This window comes from Homalodisca vitripennis, chromosome 4 (genome assembly GCF_021130785.1).
Source record: "Homalodisca vitripennis isolate AUS2020 chromosome 4, UT_GWSS_2.1, whole genome shotgun sequence".
Taxonomy (NCBI): domain Eukaryota; kingdom Metazoa; phylum Arthropoda; class Insecta; order Hemiptera; family Cicadellidae; genus Homalodisca; species Homalodisca vitripennis.
The window spans coordinates 164,785,188-164,808,077 of record NC_060210.1 but is presented as its reverse complement, the minus strand read 5'-3'; the positions used below and the strand labels follow the sequence as shown (position 1 = coordinate 164,808,077).

The 22,890-nt window shown below is 33.0% G+C and overlaps 1 protein-coding gene across 4 annotated transcripts in view; it reads left to right on the top strand.

Moving 5' to 3' along the window:
- The first annotated feature begins 2,058 nt into the window (after positions 1-2,058).
- LOC124360522 overlaps positions 2,059-22,890 on the top strand; it is a 38,710-nt gene continuing 17,878 nt past the window's right edge. For 2 of the 4 annotated variants that reach the window (XM_046814217.1, XM_046814216.1), the window contains exons 1-2: positions 2,059-2,170; positions 18,848-20,226. In XM_046814217.1, the coding sequence (XP_046670173.1) occupies positions 18,871-20,226 (1,356 nt within the window). In that variant the 5' untranslated portion in view covers positions 2,059-2,170; positions 18,848-18,870. Of the gene's footprint in view, positions 2,288-18,847; positions 20,227-22,890 lie in introns of all 4 variants that reach the window. The other 2 variants (XM_046814219.1, XM_046814218.1) reach the window with 2 other exon arrangements.

Sequence of the window (22,890 nt, the reverse complement as noted above, 5' to 3'; positions counted from 1 at the left end):
GAACCTGTAAATTTTTGCAGGACATTGCTCTATGCCGATGACATGCAAATGTACATTCACTGCTCCTTAGATACTATTGATAACGCTGTGAACCAGATAAATGCAGACCTAGTTATGTTATGTAAGTGGTGCAAAGATCATGGGCTAAGTCTGAACGCATCTAAAATGCAAACCAATAGTATTAGGAACATCAAGGATGTTATCTAATGCGAATTCGAATGTTATTTTACCTGTAACAATAAATGGTATGGTACTTGATTATGAGCAATCAGTTGTTAATTATTTAGGTATAAGAATGTGTAGTACAATGGCATGAACAGAACAAGTCAATTACATCCATAGAAAGGTTTACCAATGTTTATATCGACTTAAAAGGATTTGTTTTAAACCTAATGTATATATAAAAAAATTGTTACTTATATATATATATATATATATATATATATATATATATATGTTAAACTTTATAAATGGCAATAGCCTTATTTAATTTTTTGCGATTCAATGTTTTTTGAAATTATATATATATATAATTGTTGTATATATATATATATATATATATATATATATATACAACATCAAAGTGTATTGTAGTAAAATATATAAGTTTAAAAAGAAATAAAAAGAAAAATGGATAAAATTGTATATGCATTTGCTTAAATGTACTCAAAGCATATTGAAAGCTTATTGTATAATAAATATAGACAGTCTGAAGTCCGATATAAAGTTACCAATATTAGATTAAGTAAAAAGTCTAAACGTTCTAAAAGCATGTTAAACTAATAGTATAACGATAAATAACATTTTTCTTTTACAATATACGTAATACTGAACATAGTATAGAAATATATTTATAGATGTTGAACTGTAATATCTGATATAAATGTAGTTGTTAATAGTTATTGAGTAAATGTAAACATGATTTCTGTAACATATAGTTTAAGCCACAACTGAATATTGTAGTAAAAACTTTGTACAAATTGTGGAGCCTGTCCTGGTGGAAGAGTGGACCATTGGTCTAAACCAGGGCAGGGAAAATAAAGAAATTATCAAATTATCTCTCTCTCTCTCTCTCTCTCTCTCTCTCTCTCTCTCTCTCTCTCTCTCTCTCTCTCTCTCTCTCTCTCTCTGTCACTGCTCCTGGTCCTCCCTCCCCCTATGTGCAAGAAATCTTCGCGGAGGTCTCTTTCAAAGCGGCTCATCTATAATTGAAGCGCTGAAGGGGTAAGGATGGCAAGTGAACGGGTACGTCCAAGATGCACGCTGATAAAAGCAGGTAGACAGAGTCAGATTTCTCGGCGCCGACTGTCTGACTCTGAGCGGCCGGCGGATGTGGCCATTATGTAAGCAAGTTGTCAGCGCAGAAAGAGCTGCCACCAAAAAGATATCAGTGTACAATGGAACTTACAAGCGAACAGGCTGCAGCTTTATTGCTGCTTAGTGACAATGTTGCAACCAAGTTAAAACCAATGAGATGTGAAATACATCCAATTAATAAATTAAGTCTGTTTACGGGGAGTACAAACACCTTATTTCCGCAATTACTTGCCGACGAAAACCGATTTTTAAGAACTGCCTCCTCTCTGCGCGTGCATCCACACCAGCGCGGCAGGAAGCAGGCTGAAAATACGAAGGCGGACGTTGTTGTTTTTTTATCAAGATTCCACATGAATACGTTCTATTTCAATTTTAAAACGCCAAATTTAAGATGTAATTTTCCGAGAGGGAGTAACATTTTTACATCCAAAAAATATGTATTTTCTCGTAACATTTTAAACATAATGGGAAAATAACTCATATTAAAAAAAATAAAGATATATCAATCCCTCCGAGCATATTTCACATACATAGTTTAAATATTTAAAATCCTTATCATCAAACCTTTTATATTGGGCCTGATTATAAAAATACTCAAAATTACTATTTCAAATGTTTATAATTTCTCGTTAAGCGATCCAAAAAGTTATATATAATTAAATTGAACAAATATATTTGCGCAGCAAGGCTTCATGACTACAAATGTGATGCCCTCTGTAAAGTATGCAAAGCTGAGAAAATTTGCTCTAGGGCTAGAATTGTGGTGTTTACATTGACACCTGTGTGTTATCGAAAGATAAGTCCATAAATGTTTTAGTTAGCCACTAAAGCATTTGGAGTTATATTCATAGTTGTAAGTACATTTGCCCAGTAAATGTATTGTTCTACTAAGTCTAATAGTTTTATTGTGCTACGTATATGGGTTCTTGCCGAAATTTCTTAGGCTAGGATTTTACTAAACTTGCCTAGAGTGAGTATTGATACTATGCTATAAATTCTTAATCCAACTAACATCCAACTAACTTGGCTTTTATAAACCAAGAACCGCCAAGAAAACTGAGTTACTACTAATTTTGCAATTCTTTTCTATTATTAGGCCTATATAAAAGATTCTTTTATCAACCCTTAGCCAGCCACAAATAAATAACCAAAACTACTCATAAGAGCCATACACCTTAAAAATAAAAAAATTCCCACATACCAAAACCAATTTTTTAAAAAATAATTCTTATAACATAAGAGGTAAAAAAAACGACAAAAATATTTTTTTTTTACTCTATTGTTAATTTACAGCCAAAAAATGGTAAAATCATAATTTCACAGAAAAAATTAATTTTGACATTCTATGTGTTCATATATAAAATTAACAATAGTTGAACACACAATTATTTAATATTTTACAAAAAACATGCATATATCAATTTTTATTTAGAGAAAATATAAAGAATATAGTAAAAATGTATATATACAAATTAAATAAAAGCAATGAAACTAAAAAAAAAACTTGACAATAAAGCCCTACATCACGATAATAATACATAAACCACACTGTACATTGATTAAAAATATTGATTAACGTCAAAATTGAAAAGATAAATACGCAGATCGGAAATAGAAGGGCGAATAAACATCTAACCTCGCGGAAGGCTACAGGCAGACTGAGCGCGCGCGTCAGTAGACGTCGTTGGCTCTACAGGAGACTATGAACATCCGGCCGCCCGCTATTTTGTCGATCGAACAAGAGCCGTGACCTTCAAAATAGACACTAACGGTTGTCCCTTGTTTAAATAAACTTTGTTTACAGTTTTTACTAAGATTGCTACCCAGAAATGCTTTTAAATAATATTTTTTTAAAAAAAAAATTGATTTTGCGTCAGTGGACGTCGTTGGCTTTTAGCGCTAGTTTAGGCATGACGTCTAGTAACATCATTGGCTCGGAAAGGGTTAAAATGTGTCATTAAATTTTAAAATATGTTTCCGATGATATTGTGTCATAAAAAGTAAATGAATGAAAAATACAAATTAGTCTGTTATAGGCTATGTAGTATATATATATTTTTTTCTTTATCTAACTTACCTCTATCTATTTCAACTCTGTAATTTGAAACTATTCCATGTTTGGTTTTAATTACTTGAACATGGTTTCTCAAATAAAAGCAAAGGAATGATGCACTAGAACGAGGAGAAAAATTAGTAATTGTGAAAATAACGGCTGGAGCGGCAAAATACGAATTTCGCGTTATTAACTTATCGGAATCGTCCTACTGAACAAAACAATATGAGGTTTACAGGATGGAAATGAGAAATAACGAAGTTGTTGAACATAAAAAATGGAACTACTTCATGCACAGAGCAATATTTTTATGTTATAAGTTACATCCACATCGGGTGTCACATGACCTTTTGTGATCGTGATTCATCCTCGTAATGATGTCATCTGATGCACCGCCATCTTTGGAAACGTAAATAAAAAATAATTCTGAAATAAGCAGAATTTTGACCCAAATGAACTATGTTTTTCTTAATTTCGAGCTACAAATTAATTAGGTGTTATTGGGTTGAGACGAGTGCCTCCGGCCAAGAAGGAAAAAATCCTTTTAGATTGTACCCATCAATAAAATATCAAATTCTAGAGGGACTGATCATAAATATAAATTGAAAACTAATGCAAAGAAATTTATGTAAAGTTTAAAAAACATAATAAATCATGTAAAAACCCAATATTAATATATAAATGGACAGTAATAGAGAAAACGTACCATTAATAGGAAATAATCTTGTTTCGGTCAAAACGTAAACTCCTAACATGCCTGACAAATGCTCTGACACACACAATTTACTACAATTTGTCGAACTATACAAAAAACCACAAGAGAGTGCAGTTGAGGGACGAGCCTATTTTGCCCGTGACCTTGGAGCGGCCAACGAGAACTGAGCGACGTTGCCAAACTTTTTCCCCGCTGTATGTAACCACAAGCCGCGAGATTCCAGCGTTCTTAAAATACTTAACCGTTACGCTCGAAAGAAATGTTAGAGCTGTCTTGAATTAATTAACTACGTATTACAAAATGTAATTTTACGGTCATTTAAAAAAAAAGTACATCTCTGTAGCTTATTTCCATGTTGAGTTAAATGGATTGAAATAAATTATTGTATTATATTACTCATATACGAAGATCGTAGGATTAAAATCTTTAGCCGAAATATAAATTAAAAAGAAAACATAAAAATACTGCAAAAACGTTAATTTCCCGTATTTAACAGTTACATAATGTCATTATTCTTTGTTTGAAGGTTATTTTTGACGATGGAAGGATTGTGAAGGAAACAGGATTTTTCCGGACATTTGCCATTGTTCAGTGAAACAAGAAATCAGTAACACTGCCATTATCACTGATATATAATAAGGAATTACATGTTTGCATAGTATAATCATGTTATTTATGTTAAATGGATTTTCAATTTGGTAAGAAAGTTATCAAATCTTCTGAAATATATGTTCTTTTTCATAAATATACTTATTCAGTACATAACGGTGGGAATTGTTGCCACAACGGTTTTGTTACGCACTTCGGTTCTCATAAATTTATAACCATTTGAAAGCATTTTTCCTACCTGGCTATTAATAGTCTTAAATCTGTGTTATGTAAAATTGTTTTCACACGTGGGTGATTTAAATATTTAAACTGGCCATAGTTGAAAAATCATACAGCACAAGTATTTTTATAATATGAATGCACTTTCTTATAAAATTCTAAAGTAACGGTTTTCTATAACATCCAATGAAATTTGAACACAGTACATAATAGATGATGTCAGACGAGTGAAAATGTGGAGGAAACGGGTGAAATACCTGTAAACAAAAGCCGCACCAGCCAGCAGTGGTGGTAATACCAGACGGATGAGTCATACTGTTTCCAAGAAACAGCCCCTTGAAGGAGCCCCTTCCTCCTTCCGGTCTCTGACCGTCAGTCAGTGCCTATTGTCACTTAATCAGTGGCGGTTGAAAATACTGCATTCTCTTCAATTCCAGTATGCGTATATTATTTTGTGCTGAATTTTACTGTTGATGAACGTTTTCGTGTTTTTAAGTGTTGTTTATTGGTAGCTATTATCAGTGTACCGATTATTTTCTGTGTAGTGTCATTAAATTATAATATACTTGTTATTGTGATTCCTTATTTGGACAAAATGGAGTGTGATGATGTTTGTTCAAGTGCACAGCCATCCGGAAGTAAGAGCGGTAGTGGAAAAACCCTACGTAGTGGAGAACAACGTATTATTTACAACGTTTACAACTTTTTCAAAAAACTGTCGTTGACAAATTTCCGAGGAACTCTAAACTTTAAGCAAAGTGGTAAACTGTGTGCTGAGGCCTGCGGTGTAAGTGAAAGAACCGTTAACAAAATAAGTAAAGAAGCTAAGCTGTCCGAAGAAGAAGGACCTTCATCATCAGAAATTAATTTTTCAACACCAGGAAAACAAAGAAGTCGAAAATCAAAAATAACAGGCTTTGATGACTTTGAAAAAGATGTTTTGAGACGAACTGTCCTTTCGTACTACGACAGAGGGGAATTTCCCACATCAAAAAGAATCACGCAGGATCTCAAACAAAAACGGATTGATTACAACGGATCGGTAACTTCAACAAATAGATTATTAAGGCATGTTGGTTTCAGGTATAAGAAAACCAATGATGGTAGAAAGTTTTTATTGGAACGAAATGATATTGTAGCGGCTCATTTAAAATTTTTGAGAACTATGCAAGAGCTTAGAAAATCTGGTGATTGTAGGCCCATATATTACCTCGATGAAACATGGGTTAATGAAAACCATACTCGAAAATACATATGGCAGGATACGACTGAGTCTGGTGGACTAAAGGTTCCTCTCGGCAAAGGTAGAAGATTAATAATTTGTCATGTCGGTTCGGCAAAAGATGGGTTTTTGCAAGAATGTAAGTGGGTTTTTCGGTCTAAGACATCATCCAGTTCGGACTATCACGATGAAATGAACGCTGAATCGTTTAGAAAATGGTTTAAAAAATTGCTATGCATTTTGGAAGAAGGCTCGATCATCGTTATGGACAATGCTTCATACCAAAGCAATACTGCCACCTCAATGATTTAGTCTTAAATGACTCAAAGACCCAACAGCTAGTCTTTACACCTAACCCAAACCAATATGACGGGCTCCCAGAAATAACTACAATTAAATCAGGAAAGTACCTTGGTCTAACTGTTGATCAAAACCTCTCATGGGAACCTCACATCAATCAACTCTGCCACAAACTTAATAGTAGCCTGTATGCAGTGAGAAGAATAAAACAAATCAGTAGCCCTCAAGTAGCTTTGACAGCATACCTTTCCCTATTTGAATGTCATCTCAGATATGGACTGATAGCCTGGGGAGGTACGACAATTGGAAATCTTAAAAGGGTGCTCGTTATACAAAAAAGGGCTGTCAGGACTCTAAGTGGATTAGGACCAATGGACTCATGCCGAGCAGCTTTCAAACATCTAGGAATACTGACGATCATAGGACTCTATATCCTAGAGACGATCTTATTTGCCACAAAAACAGGGCACGCAAGAACTGGCGACATCCACCCCTACAACACCAGACATAGAAACAACTTCCTCCTTGACCCTCATCATCTGACTCTGTTCGAGAAAAAACCATCGTATAAAGGAGCCATGTTCTTTAACAATCTACCTGACTACCTAAGAAAGCTTCCAGAGAAGAACTTCAAGGCCTCCTTAAGAAGCTGGCTGCTGGAGCATCCATACTACAGTGTCCAGGAGTACCTTCAGTGGAGGACAAGCGCTTTGTAATTTACATACACTGACTCATACACTGATTGTGACATAAACACTGACCTTTGTTCTATTCTCTAAGAATATGTTCAATAAAGATATATTCTATTCTATTCTATTCTATTCTACCACTCAGTACTCGCCGAGAAAATTCCAAATTCATCGTGGAGAAAGGAAGAGATTCAAAATTGGCTGTCTCGAAAAAACATACAATACTGTTTGAAAGAAACGAAACCAGAACTTATAATGATGGTTCTCCCATATAAAACCCAACAAAAAACTTATGAACTCGATGTATTAGCCAATGAAATGGGACATACAGTTATCAGGCTCCCTCCTTATCACTGCCAGTACAATCCCATTGAAATGGTATGGGCTCAAGTGAAGGGAGAGGTAGCACGTAATAATAAGACATTTAAAATAACCGACGTTGAGAAATTTGTTCATGATGCTCTGGACAAAGTGACTAAAGAAGACTGGCAATCAAGAGTTCAGCACGCAGAAGCCTTGCAGCAAGCTGATTTTGAAAAGGAATGTATCCGCACAAGTGTTGTAGAGCAAATAATTATAAACTTAGCAGACAATTCTGACACGAGTAGCAGTGAGGCAGAAAGTGAAAATGAAGAAGACTCCGAAGTTTTGGTTACGATATTGCCGCCTGAGAGCGAATAAATAATATACAAGTGCAAAGGTAAGAATATTATTAAGTCAATCATGCTTTTTAACGTATTTTATTTTAAAATAGTAGGCCCTAAAAGTTATTTAGAGGAAAATTTGATTATTTCATAATTTAAAAATATAATTGTTCGATAATTTTAAAATTGACTATATTGTTATATTTTTTTAATTATTTTTAATCAAGCAACACGTCATGCAATGTCCAATATAAGCAACATGTATATTAATTTTGTGTGTGTTTAGTAATTGTTTAAAATCACTGAAAAGATTGTTGTATCGTATGGAAATAAGCAAGTACTTTACTCTGACTAACTGACGGGACAATTTGTTTGTTTTAATCGATAGTTAGTTTGTAATAACATTAATAAACTATACAAGTAATTTAAATATAATATAGCAAACTGTCAACGCATTTTAAATATTGTTTTTCAATTATACTGATAAGTTTTAAATGTTCAGTATCAGTGTTAGTTGTGACAGCGCAGCGGTTTATCAGCCACAATGCGCCAGCCGTGCCGGGCGGCAGCGGCAGTTGTGTGGCAATGTCGCGCAGGCCAGTCCATTCTATTGGTCGCCGCCAACTGCACTCTCTGGTGGTTCCTTGTATAGTGAATGGTTGATCTATGATTGACAAGCACTCACTCAATCCGAACTACAGTACACGTTATCTTATGAAGCACTGGACCACAGCCCCAGAGCACTCACATAACAGATACGCTGTCAGTCCCGGCCGCAGATAACATTAAAGTACACAGATATCAAGACACATAGCACACAAACCGAACATTAAAATATAAAAACTTAACTATTTATGAATATACTCCCTAAAACCATGTGATTTGTCATTTGCACCCCCTAAAACCATACATATTTTTGTTCAGTGAGTAGGCTACGTTAATAACGTCAAATTCGTGATTTGCCGGGTCGGCCTTTAACCTCATAGATACCGAAAAATCGAGCTACAAACAGTATCGATATTGTATAGTTCACTCTCTATAAACTATACTTCTTATCTTTTCCAACCTGAAAAGAGGTTGAGATAGTTTCATGAGCTGAGCTTTTAAATAGTATCCATAGGGATATTTCTAGTCTTAAGGCTTCCAAGATTCCACAGAAAACCACGCTGATGACCAAGAGCATTTCTGATTGGTATTTCTCATGTTCGGATTGGTTAGACGATTTGGCACGGGAAAATACCAATCTTTGGTAGAGAAGAGAAACATTCCTCAGGGTGACTTAAATAAACGGCCTACACTCGTTTTTCGATTGTTGTTTTCTTACAATTTGATATGTTATCCAACTTCGATATGTAAAAATCGTAAACAATAAGAGTTATAATAAATTACGGTAATGAGAAGAATCTTGTAGACAATAGACAATAGACAAATTCTTTTTTAACAAATCATCAAGAAATGCAATGGTGTCAAATATTACATGGTTAGTTTTTATTAAGAGTATTGCTCTTCTCTTTTCCAATTCACGAACTCATCCATGGTGTAGAATGGACGGCTAGAGAGCCATTTGGTCAGTGATGTCTTCAGTCTCTGTCCTTGTAACATTTACACTTAGCGTTTACGTACATTACAGTTTTAAAAGCATAAATTTCACAATAACATTACAAAACAACAAAACCAACACTACGGCCTAGACTTAAGTACCAAAGAAACTTTACAATATTTATAACTTGCCCAGCTTCATATAAATAAGTAACGGGTTTTGTGTAATGGAGGAAAGAATTCTTCCCATGTCTTACCAAAAGCTAAATCCATATAATAAATACCTAAACACCTAATATTAAAAATTCCCAAAGCCTATTGATTTTCAAGAGAAGATTAAGACTTCCTTTTCTTTGAGGCTTTCTACAGTCTTGATTAAGTGCTGTGATTCAAGTTTTCTTTCCGTTAATCAACAAAAAATATGAAATTGATCACTTTAAATATAATTTTTTAAAATATTTAGTGTACTGTATTTAGTGCACCCAAAAAATGTAAATTTTCAATGGTATCAATAAATATTGATTTTGTTTGATAAGTTGTATATTTCAACAGATCATAGTAGTTTCCCATATAAACATATTGACTGTGACAAATACCCTAGTGCATTTCCTGTCATGAGAGGTGGTGTCTCATAGTGCCTAATTTCACAGCACAACAACATGATTTTGCTCATAGCGCCACAGCTCATAGTGCCTAAACTCATTGCGCCACAGTTTGTCCAAGTGCTCACAGTGCCAACACAACCGAATAAACAATCGGATCCATGCTCACAGCACCACAGCTCATAGTGCCAACACGCTGGAGAGTGGGGAAGCACCCTCAGGAGGGGTAACCCACCTTCCCTGTACCAACCTCCAAAGTTATAATTCCCGCAATAACCAGGCAAAATTTTTTCCATTTGTTTGAATCGATATTTTAACCTATTATGTGATAATCCTGGAAAGAATTACGTTTGTGTAAATTAACTTCTGTGCTTATTTCTGTATTTAAAAGTTTAAAAATAGATTGCCATTGTTATTTAAATAATAGTTGTACAAGTATTAATATTATCACCAAATGATTGTAATTAAGTTACACAATCAGCTTTGTGTCATTATGATTTTGCATGTTGTATACTGAATTTTAATTGCTTTAAATTTAGTCCTAATACTTGTATATGCATAATTAATTATTGTTAGCATGCTATTTTGAACTACTGTAGGCTATGTGAATACCTTTTGGTTTTAGTTAAAACAAATTCTGTACCTATACCTTTTTTAAGTATCAGATTTTTTAAATTTTCCATGAATAATATGTATACTTGAAGGAGGAATACAGTTATTGTTTAACAGCCGGACGTTCAGATACCTATTTAGTGTACTAGACCTGAACTTATATTAGTACATAGTAACATTAACAATACGGTACTCAGTAATATTTTGTGTATTTAGTAATAATATAAAAATACTATATTCACTTTAAATATTTATGCAGAATACGTCATTGATACATAAAACAAGTTTACTTAACAACAAGACAAGAGAAAAAACAACCAAATGTATTGATTCTCATTTCACCCTATTTTTGACATTCAGTCCACTTCCTGCTGGCGGCCTATTCCTAAGCGTAGTAGCCTCGAACATTGTATGTATATATTTATTTCCTTAATTTACGGATTCATAGAAAATACATCTATTACGTTTATAATATTAATTTATGTACAGTAGAACTCCGATTATCCGAACCCCTATTATCCGAATCCCCAATTATCCGAATCACGATTCGGTGAAATTATGTAAAATTTGAAAGTCGTCAAATAACAGTGACGGCGCCCGCCCGACGAAACGTGCCATGACATAGACAGGGGCAGGAGCCCGGCGCGCCAGGCGTACGTGCCGTTACCGTGGTAACGTGACTCCCGCATGCTATTATTTAGAACACCCCGCTCCCTTCCACCTGCACATCGACTGCAGTCTCGCCGCCCGCCGGTCAGTGCGCTTGAAGCCGTATGCCAGTTCCGTTCGCGTGTGTATTTAGCAGTCGAGTTGCGTTGTACCTTGAGAGTTTGCGTTGATGTGTGTAGTGTTGCATAGCCTGATATTATAAAATCATTAACGATGAGTGCAAAACGTAAACGAGTTGTACTTTCTCTCAGCGATAAAAGTGGAAAATTATTAATCAGTTAAATAAAGGCGTCGCAGGAAAGCAACTAGCAGAGCGGTTTGGCGTAGGGGCTGCGACTATATGTGACATTAAAACTAACAAAGCAAAAATTTTAAGCTTCGTGAGTGGTGCATTGGAAAGTGAAGATGGATGTTCATCTAGAAAAGTGATGAAGCACGCTAAAAAGTGAACCTATTGAAACGCTGTTTTTACGTGGTTTCTTCAACAACGGTCAAGTGGGCAACCTATGGACAAATTTTATGTGAAAAAGCTCGAATGTTTAGCGAAAAAATGGGTGAGTTGACTGATTTTAAGGCAAGCACCAGGGGTGGCTTCGGAATTTTAAATCTAGGCATGGCATTCGAGAATTAGACGTAGCGGGAGAAAAACTTTCTGCCGGACCGTGAAGCTGCCATTAAGTTTGTGGAAACATTTAAACAAGAGACTAAACACTATGATCCCGAACTTGTTTACAATGCCGACGAATCCGGGTTAAACTGGAAGGCCCTACCGAGGAAGACTTTGGCATCCAAAAGAGAACAAAGTGCTCCAGGGCATAAAGTAAGCAAGGGAACGAGTAACAATCCTTGTTTGTGCTAACTCTACAGGTACCCATCGGCTGCCTTTACTAATGATAGGTAAACCAAAAAAGCCAAGAGCTTTTAAAAATGTAAACCATTTACCAGTGGCTTACACCAACCAAAAAAGTGCATGGATGGCGAGTGATATATTTTTGGAATGGTACAATAAAACTTTCATCCCTGAAGTAAAAAAATTTAAAAAAGAAACTGGAAAAACGGGGGAAAGTGTTGCTCATCATTGACAATGCTCCAACTCATCCACCCATTGAATGTTATGATCGGGACGAGGGCCAATTTAAATGCCTCTTTTTGCTGCCTAATGTCACAAGTCTATTACAACCCATGGATCAGGGGTTTATTGAGTGTACAAAACGACACTACAGACGTCAACTGCTCCGTAAACTGCTCCTGGCTGAAGAAAACAATGAAGAGAGAGTTTTGGATTCATACAAAAAAATTAACTTGAAAGACTGCTGTTTACATGATTGCGGATTCCTGGAATATGGTTAAAAAGCGTTACACTAAAACGAGCTTGGAACAGAATAAACGGTACATCAACAAAAGAACTGCAGGAACTAGAAAAACAGAGGTTACAACAAATAACAGATGAGCTAGCTGATGATGAAGAACTTGAACTGACTGTGGCAGAATTTGTAAAACTTGCCAATAACATCGCAGGTTGTTCAGAAGTCGATGTTGAAGATATGGAAGAGTGGTTGCAATCTGATAACGCTGATCCTGGGTTTCAGATAATGACAGACAATGAAATAGCAGAAAGTGTAATGGACGAACAGCAAAGTGATATCATTGACAGTGATGAGAGCGGTGATGAAACTGAAGAGGAAAATGTGCCAACACACGGAGAAGCCTTCAATTTGTTTTTGAAAAACGCCTTAAAGTGGATGGAGCGGCAACCAGAATGTGAAGCTGTACAACTTCTTGCCGTCAAGCACCTGCGGGACCTTGCTGCATGGAAACGAGCTACAACCTCAAGGCAACGTACTTTATTGGAAATGTTCAAGTGAAAAACTACACAGGACAAATATGTACTGTATGTAGCCCTATTGCACATTTCATCACTTAATTTTTCATTTGTCATTTAGTTTATGTACTAGTACTTTTCGTTTAATCTGTATTGCTGTACTGCATTTTTATTGCTCATGTTTATTACTGTACTCTATAGTATTAAAATAACAACGTTTTCAATGCACTTTTGTTTATTTAATGTAAAATACTCCTTTTTTGCATAATTTCCATGCTAAATCCAGCTATCCGAATTTTTGCATATCCGAATCGGCCTGATCCCCAATTAATTCGGATAATCGGAGTTCTACTGTAGTTGAAAACAGTCAAAATATATTCCATTCACACATAAGAAAATATATCATAGCCTATGTACTAGATAATTGTCTTTATGAAATAAGAACCACTAAAAACATTATAACAGTATCCAAAATGTTTATTAGTATAATGGTTATAATCGGTTTCTAATCGGGTACCTTACGATTAATTAGTATTGAAAAAGAAATCTATAAGACATGTCACATAGCATTATGGCTCTAACTCAATTTTATAACTATCACCTAAGCAATAATTTGTTAGAATAAAATATTCTTGCCAAATCAACATCAACATCACAACAAATATTTTTTGAGCTATGTATTTTTTAAGGACAAATATATAAAGAGGGAAAACTAAGCAAGATAAGATCATAAATAATAAAATATTTCCAGTATATTTTAATCTAAGAAAATATCTAGAGGAGGAATTTCAAGACAATCTGTATATTATAATATTTTAATGAAATTGAAAACTGTAATACAGAGTGAGGCAATAAGAACTCTACATTTGTTTTATATCACAAATGTTATACTTTTAATATTTTATCACTAAATAACAGATACAGAGATGGGTGTTACTATGCGATTTACTTGGTCAAACTCATTTTTTTTAAACATGTACTTTAAATGATGACCTTGAGCCTGCTAACATTCCTCGAAACGGCTCAAAAAGCCACTGAACACTTGATCCAGCATTTCTTGAGGAACTGCCTGACTTCCTTTGTAATCCTTTGCTTCAAGTCATGCAAATTTTTCGGACGAGTTTAAATAATCTTGAACTTCAAGTAGCCCCATAGGAAAAAATTGCAAATAGATAAATCTGGTGATAGAGAGCTGGCCAGTGTATGTCATCAAACAATTCTGAGAGCAGTCATGGGTAGATCTGAAATGTGCACAGTTACCCCGTCTTGCTAAAAGTACAGAGCATCATATCAATATCCAGCTCCTGTAGTAAGGGAATAAAAAAGTTATTTAACATTACAACATACTGCATAACATGTTTTCCCCGTTATCTTCAAAGTAAAATCCAAAAATTCTCTCTGTCGATCGTTACTGCACTTTGACGCTATGTAAAGGCTTGGGTTGAAGCTCTCTGAGGTTAGGATCACTCTAATAACTCATTTTTGTTTGTTAACGTGGTCAGAAGGGTAAAAGTGGTTTCATCAGATATAATCAACAGGTTAGAAAAATTAGGCAACTCATTTTTAATGTCAATAAATTTATCACAGAACACAACTCTTCTGCCATAGTTTAGATCTTACGTTCTTGCACAATTTGAACTTTGTAAGGATAAAACGAAGGTCCTGGTGCAAAATCCTCAGCATTTTGAAAACCCTACTGCCAAAGCTTGCTACCAGGTCGCCCGCTTTGGACTGCAAGTAACTGTAACTCTCTTTCCACATTGTTTGGTGTGCGAACAGTTTGTAGACTTCCCCCAGTTTTATTTTGGGTAGAGGCCGTATTTCTAAATAAACTAACCCAGTTTTGTTTTTAGTTCCTACACCTGTTTTTTTTTTTTTTTTTTTTTTTTTTGTAGAATTGTGGATATTAAACAGATTTTGTCAACTTTGTCTATTCCATTATAATTTTATATTAGTTTGTAACCATAGGCGTATCCAGTCTGACAAATGAAAAAATAAATACCTCGATCGCAACACTACAGCTGGAAAATATTGCTACTTTACAACGTAAATCACTTACCAACTCCGGTGTCAGTGTGATATTCTTCAATTCATTATTGAGTAATAAATATATTGTTTCAAAGAAAATTCAACAGTTTATATAGTATGTTGAGTTAAAAGTGTTTAATTATGTAATCTATAATATTTTATGTTTTTACTTCGAATGAGAACTCATTTAATTTTTTCATAATACAAAACTGTGTTAATGTACCAAACATGCACTGATTTCAAGTATCCAGTATTTAAGGCGTTACAAATACTAATTTAGAGTATCTAGTATTTTAAACGTTACCAGGAAATACTGTTTTCAAGTATCCAGTATTTTTACTCAGTATCGCCGAGTAACGGTTACATGTATGTACTGATCGGGATGATCTGGAATTATGGTTTAAATTTTAGTTGTTAGTAAAATGCTTGAAGTTTTGAAAATGCGCTTGAATAAATTTATAATTATTTTTGGTCATCTATTCTTAATTTCATTATCGGACTTATACCGATGCCTGTACATTTAAGCGTTCGGGAGTTTCTGTGGTATGGTGTTTATGCTTTATTATCATGCATTGATACGAGTTGTTTGTTTTCAGGAAATAATCTACTCCCCTAATTATAGTGTGTAATGGAATGACTTTTTCTCCAGTTATTATCATTACAATGCATCAAATGTGTTTCTGACAGTGGATATATGATATATATTATATATATATATATATATATATATATATACATTCACATCTAATTTGACCGAATATAAATATGTTGTATGTAGAATGTAGAATCTTGGAGCATTGGAATAACTATTTATTGTAGTATCACTAGATAAAGGAATACGACATTTTCCAATATATAATTTTATTTATTTTGTGCAAGGCCTTTCTGAATCAAAGATTCCATCATCAGGCACTTCACAAATTATCAAATGTTTACATTTTTGTAATAATAATTAATTTTATAATAACATAATGGTAAAAAATTTGGATGTATGGTTAGCCAGTATCAAATATTTAATCAGAATTTAATTTTAATTTTTTTATAAATTGAGATGAGAGTTAAAACTGAATTTTGAATTGGTCCGTCTTCATTATTGATAATTTTTTCTTGATTTATGGTAATGTAAAATGTTTCCCAAGCATTTAAGTGTGTTGTGTTTGTAACTTCTTTTAATAATCGTAAATTTTTATTAGAGATTGTGTGTCCAGATTCAATACAGTGATTCGCCACAGCAGATTTTTCATTTTCTTCCATATTTTATGTGTGCAAAGTGTTCTTTGAATCGTGTTTTAATGTTCCTTTTAGTTTGGCCAATGTACAATTTATCACAGTCGTTGCATTTAATTTCATAAATTCCTGATTTGTTTTCGAATGTGGTTTTGTCCTTGGGATTTCCTAATATTTGTGATAATTTTGTTGTTTGTTTTATAAGTGATAGATTTTGTTTGTATGTTTTTTAAAAATTTTCTGCAATTGATTTGAAATGTTACTGTATGTTGTACAGATGAATTCTTGTTTATTATCTTGAAGTGGTAGTAATGTTGTTCTAGATTTTCTTGATTTTCTCTTGATTGATTTGTGAAGTATGTTGTCAATAAGTTGTGTGTGGTGTAACCGTTAAAAATAGCAATATCTTTGATGTAGTTTAGTTTAACTCTTTGTTGTAGTTATCGATAGATAGTGGAGTATTCAAAAGTCTGTAAATCATTGAGTTGAAACTAGCTCTTTTTTGTTGAGGTGGATGGTTAGATTCGTTGACAATAAATCTATTTATATGCGTCGGTTTCCTGTAAATGTCAAATTTAAATTTTGATTGGTTTCTAATTACTAACACATCTAAAAAATGGTATACTATTGTTTTGCTCAATTTCGTATGTAAATTTAATGGTAGGGTAAAACGAATTTAGGGTAGAGATAAAGTTTTGTAGGTTTTCATTTTTATTAAATATTGCGAAGATTATCATCAACATATCTTATCCACTTTCTTGGGAAATATTTCATTTTTGTTTTAGCCGTAGTTTTCAAAATAACTCATAAATATATTTGCAATGAAGCATGAAAGAGGATTTCCCATTGCTGTACCATCAATTTGAGTGTAGTATGACTCTTTAAATTGAAAAGAGTATTATGATTCATACACAGGTTTATTAACATGGAATATTAATCAACTATTTCTTTTTGTAAATTTATGGAAGACAAACCAATTCAATATTATTTCCATTGTATCTCTAATTGGAACATTAGGATACAGTGAAACTACGTCAAAGGATATTAGATATTCGTCTTCTTCTATAATAGTGTCTTTAATTGATTGTATAAAATCATATCTATTCTTGACTGAAAATGAAGGAAGAGGTTTTAAATTTTGAAGTGTTCTTGATAACCATTGTGATAAGAAATAGGTTGGAGAGTTTTATGTTTTGACACTATGGGACGCATTCCATTTCCAGGTTTTGTGTATTTTTGGAAGACAATATAATTTTGGAATTGTAGGATTGGGAACTGTAAAGTTTTTCTGTATAATTTGGTGGTCGATTAAATTTTTGCAGTTTTTTAAAGGTTTCCGAAACAGATTTATTGTACTTTAGTATAGGGTTTTTTAAACATTTGCTGTATTGCCCATTATTTAAAATTGTTTCTACTCTTTCAAAATATTCATCTTTGTCCATAATAACAATAGTATTACTTTTGTCGGCTTTCAAATAAAATACATCCTTTTGTTTTAAACTCTTTACAGTGTAACTGTGTTTATTGAATATTGTATACAAAGATTTTGCTTCATTTATACTTTTAGAAACAGTAGAATAAATATCAGATCTAATTGCAGTTTTCTTACTCTCATCTAAATTTTGAATGTTACTTTCTACATCTATTATCATATTTTCGTTATCATTCTTACTTTTTAGATTAAAATGTAAACCTTTATTTAAAAGATTCATTTCTTCTTTGGAGAAGCTTTCTGATGACAAGTTACATACCAGTTGTTGATCTTCAAAAGGCGATTTGTTTTCTTCATAAAGAAGTGGGTTCATTGCCATTCTTAAGTGATTTAAATTTGTTTTCCAATTTTTGTTGTTTCTTTTTATATTTAAACTCAATACTTTCAAGAATATTAAAGTATTTTCTCTTGAAAAACCTCATGATAAATAGTTGATAAATGTTTAGTTATTTCCAAGTGTAATTCTAAGGGCCTGTAACGATAAGTTTTCTTGCTTAGAGTAAAAGATTTTTTATTTCAAGATTAAGCCAATTTAATTTTGAATTATATAAGACTTTATCTGTAGTATTATTTTTGATTGGTATGTTAACTTTAATAAATTTTGGAAAAACTTTGTTTCTCTTTACATTTTCTTAAAAAACTGAATGTCTAAATCTAATAACCTTACTTTTTGTTTGTATTTGTGAAGTCTGTTTAGCTCACTGGGCTTGAGTGCCATGTTGAATGTAGAATCTTGGAGCATTGGAATAACTATTTATTGTAGTATCACTAAGATAAAGGAATACGACATTTTCCAATATATGATTTTTTATTTTGTGCAAGGCCTTTTTGAATCAAAGATTCCATCATCAGCACTTCACAAATTATCAAATGTTTACATCTTGCACAAAATAAAAAATTATATATTGGAAAATGTCGTATTCCTTTATCTAGTGATACTACAATAAATATGTTGTATTTATTTATTTGTTATTTTGTTACATATTATTTAAGTAGTTTCGTAATTTTTAAATGTAAGAATTACACTTTGTGTATATATTTTTCAAATCATTAAAATTTTGTTCTAAGAATATTAATGTTTGTTTCAGGTTAAATAGTGATAATTTCTTAAATGATTTGTAAGGCAGCAGATGACACCAATGTGAGATTGTATGAATGTGAAGAAGACAAAGAATGTGTAAAGTTTGTAGAAGAACAACAATTAAAGACATTTAGTTGTGGGATCATAAATAGTAATAAGGATATTAAAGAAGAAAAGAAAGATACAATTTTTAATGCAGTCAAAAGCGAACTCAGTGAATTTCAGAATTACTTAGGTAACAATATAAAATTTGAAACATTTAAAGATGTAAAGTGTGAATTGAAGGAGGAAGAATTGGATGATCACACAAATTCAGAAATACAACGTATTAAGAAACTTGAAGACGTTTGTGTCAAAATTGAGCATAACGAACCACTTACTCCAAACAATGATCATCAATGCAATTCTAGTTCAGTCATTGAATTAGTTGATGAACATAAATTGGTAACAGTACCTTTTCAGAAGCATGCTGAGACAGTTCCTAAACCGTTTAAAAGGAAACGAAAAAATACAAATTCTGTAAATCCAATAATTAAAGTAAAACACCCTCAAACTTTGGGCATTGTTGAAGAAAATAAGTATAACACAAGTGAGGATTGTAGAACTAAGTTGTTAGTAGCAGAACAAATAAGTAGCAGTAATTCACTAGTAGAAAAAGTATGTAGAATGTTTGATTATTATTTTAATAGTTTCTTTGAACAACAGTTATATAATCTAATTGACTTATTAAAACAACTATTAAAAGAAATCTCAGATAATTGTGAAAGGTTAAGTGTTTTTTCTTCACATAGAATTACAATAGAAGATATTCTACTGGATCATGATTCTTATAGATCAGTTCTGCAAAAGTACAGTAAAAAGTTTTTTAAAACATTTTGTTCCATTGTAGAAATATTTCAGAACTTTCATAAGAAAGAAATGATTCCAATCATCTACTTAGTTCTCCTGACAGAAACTGTTACCTCCGTAAAGTTAGAAGATGTAAGAAGCATTATTTTGAAGTTATTGATATTAGAAAATTACAATTGTGAACATGATGTAATTTTCAGCAAAACTCATATTGAGTCTCAAAAAATGCTTATTATTTATGAAAGATGGTTGGAAAAGTACAATACAAAACATGGAACATTTTTTGGCCGTTTTAATAAAATAAACAATGGAAGTGATTGTATTTTACAAAACATTGAGTGTGAGAATACACAGCCTAAATGTACTATTGAGGACAGAAGTATCAAAGTGACTGAAAACTCTAATGCTGTGTCATCAGTTGTGAGTAGTGTTGATGTTGATCACAAAAAGCCAACGTCAAACATAGACTCACTAAGCTTGGATGTACAGGGTTCATTGCAGCAGAATAAACAAACATCTAGCAACTTTGAATCAAAGGTACGTAATAGGCAGTACATATTTATTTTTTTTAGATCACATTCTATTAGAATGATATCTATATCAGTATAAATGATAATGATATCTATTTTATTATAAATCAGAATGATATATATTTTAACATAAATGTGGTACTGTAGAATTGAATCTATAATGTCTGAATGTTGGATTAGTTAAGAGATATGAAGAAATACACATGCAAGGATTAAGGCTAGCTGATTTCCATATGAGGCCATCTTAAGCCACATATATTGGCTGTTAAAGTTATAATATATTGTTCATGATTGTATGTAATTGAATGTGTTCACTGTAAGAAACATTATTCTTGGTTGTAAAGTATGTTTGAGAGGTTTTCTTTCCAACTTAGAACATTCCAACATAGAATACACTACTGCCGCCAGAGGCACCACCAACCATATCTTCTTTGTTATGCATCTTTGTTTATTTTACTTGCCTCTTGCCAAGTTTATTATTATAAATATAATGCTTATGTGATTAAGTCCCACTTAATCTTCCAGTTGATTAATTCATCAATAAAAGAGGTTTTTTAGTAAATACCTTCATGGCACAATCTTGATATGATAGTTTCCAATAATTTGTCCTCAGGCAGTATGAAGCAAGATCATCCAAAGGTGGGTCCGATATGCTGCAAAATTCAATCTAAATTTTTTATGTATATGCGTTACATTTGTTTAATATGTCCAAAAAAAGTAATTGTATATAAAATAAGACACCTACATACTCGTATGCACAATCCCTGTGACTGTCCAGACAGTTGCCAACAGTGAACGTAGTGTTAACAGTTAACATGTCATGTAAGTTACACGAATGTAATACAGTTAGATGTGGAAGTTAAGTGGAATTAGAAATACAGCTGGTATTGTTTATGAGCATGCCATATTCATTGTGGGTAGATGAAAATATTGTCTACAATAGCTCCCATTTGTGCTAGCAGTCTTCTATTACGCGTTACATTGCCACGTTAAAACATTTAGATTTTTTGACTTTTTTTACTCCTTGGTTTTTATAAAAGCACTCAAGATATCGTAATTAACTGTTATTCTGCATTTTTCACTCATATGACACCTGATTATGGAATAGAACCTTTTATTACGGAGTCTGTACAAACTCTATAAAATGAGCATGGATGTCATTGACATAGAAGTGGCCCTAAAGAGTAAGAACGTCATGACATTGAATTATTTTGTTTTCCTGAAAACATTGCCTATAAGGCTTACTGATGAGCAGGTTAGTCTGTACATTGGTTAAATTTATTGGTCACTTTTTCAACTTTCATGTTTGCGCACGCATTGGTTTGTTGAAATTGCTAATGAGCCCAGGTTGCATTGTGTGTGCATTTATTTACTGTCAGAATTTTCCACCCTATTTTTGCACACTTCTTGTTTCCTGGCAACTCCAATACAGGCAAGTGACTCTGCTAAGTGTGTCAATGCCTCATATAGCCGTAGTTCTTGCTTGCTCAAGATTTTTGCTTCACTTGATAAATGTGCAGTGAAGAAATAAAACATTCATTTTATGACTATAGTGAAAGTGACAAAAGCACAAGTTTTGAAATCATATGAAAAAATGTTGTTACGGAAGGAGAGTTTGATAACATGTATAAGAGTCTGAAGAATACTCTTGAATACTCAAATCTGAAGCAATGGGCAGTTACTATTGCAGATAAGCTATACTGTTATTAGCTATTTCGTTTCTAATACCACATTGGAAAAAAATACTTTGAACAGTGTTGGAGTATTGGTCCACTGATAGAAACACCCATTCTTTCTAAAGTGCTCAGTCAGGACAGGTTTGTTCTCTTAATAAGAATGTTCCATTTTGTCAACAATGTTCTTGAAAATGGTGGTAATACACTATATAAAACGAGAACTGCAATTGAAGCCACCAGTGCTGGATTTATCCTTATGCCTCGCCATAGAGCCACGATGAGAGGAGGTTGCATGATGTGTTTTGATATGATATATAGAATTATAATATCATTGTCTACCATGTAGCAATAGTCTTTCAGCTCTATATTGTAATTTTCTTAACAAAGAATATTTTACAGTGAAAATTTAATGGTTTTCTCCCTCAAGTGTAAAAAACATTCAAACAGAAATTGAGACATAGACTTGAACCCTACTGAGCACCAATTTCTTTTTTAAGTCAAATAAATTTATATCATCTATTTTTTATTCAATTCTTGAATCCCAGATGATTGAAAGATGCCTTTTACATATAAAAGTAAACAATCGTTATAATCAAATGATATCGACACAGCCAAGGAATTTGAATGTAATTATATACCGAGCAGCAATAAAGGGTCCTTCCAAGGCAACACTGCTCTGAGCGCTCAAATGAGTGGCTGTCAGCTTTGCTAAACTAACAAAATTTGTTTTATTAAATCTGTGTTTGAAATTATGTTTCAAATAGTATTTTGTAAAATTAGGTGGCCAATGACAGTGACTTCAAGAACTCTTTAACGTGACCAATGACAATATTTTTGAACTGTCTGATTAAGAATAAAAGTTAAAATGGTAATTTAATAACAAGTGTTTATATGTAATTATACAAGTTAAAGTGACAGTACATTTGTAAAACCTATATTGTATACAAATTTGGTATTGATAGGATCACAAGATTAAAATTATGAATTTTGAAAGT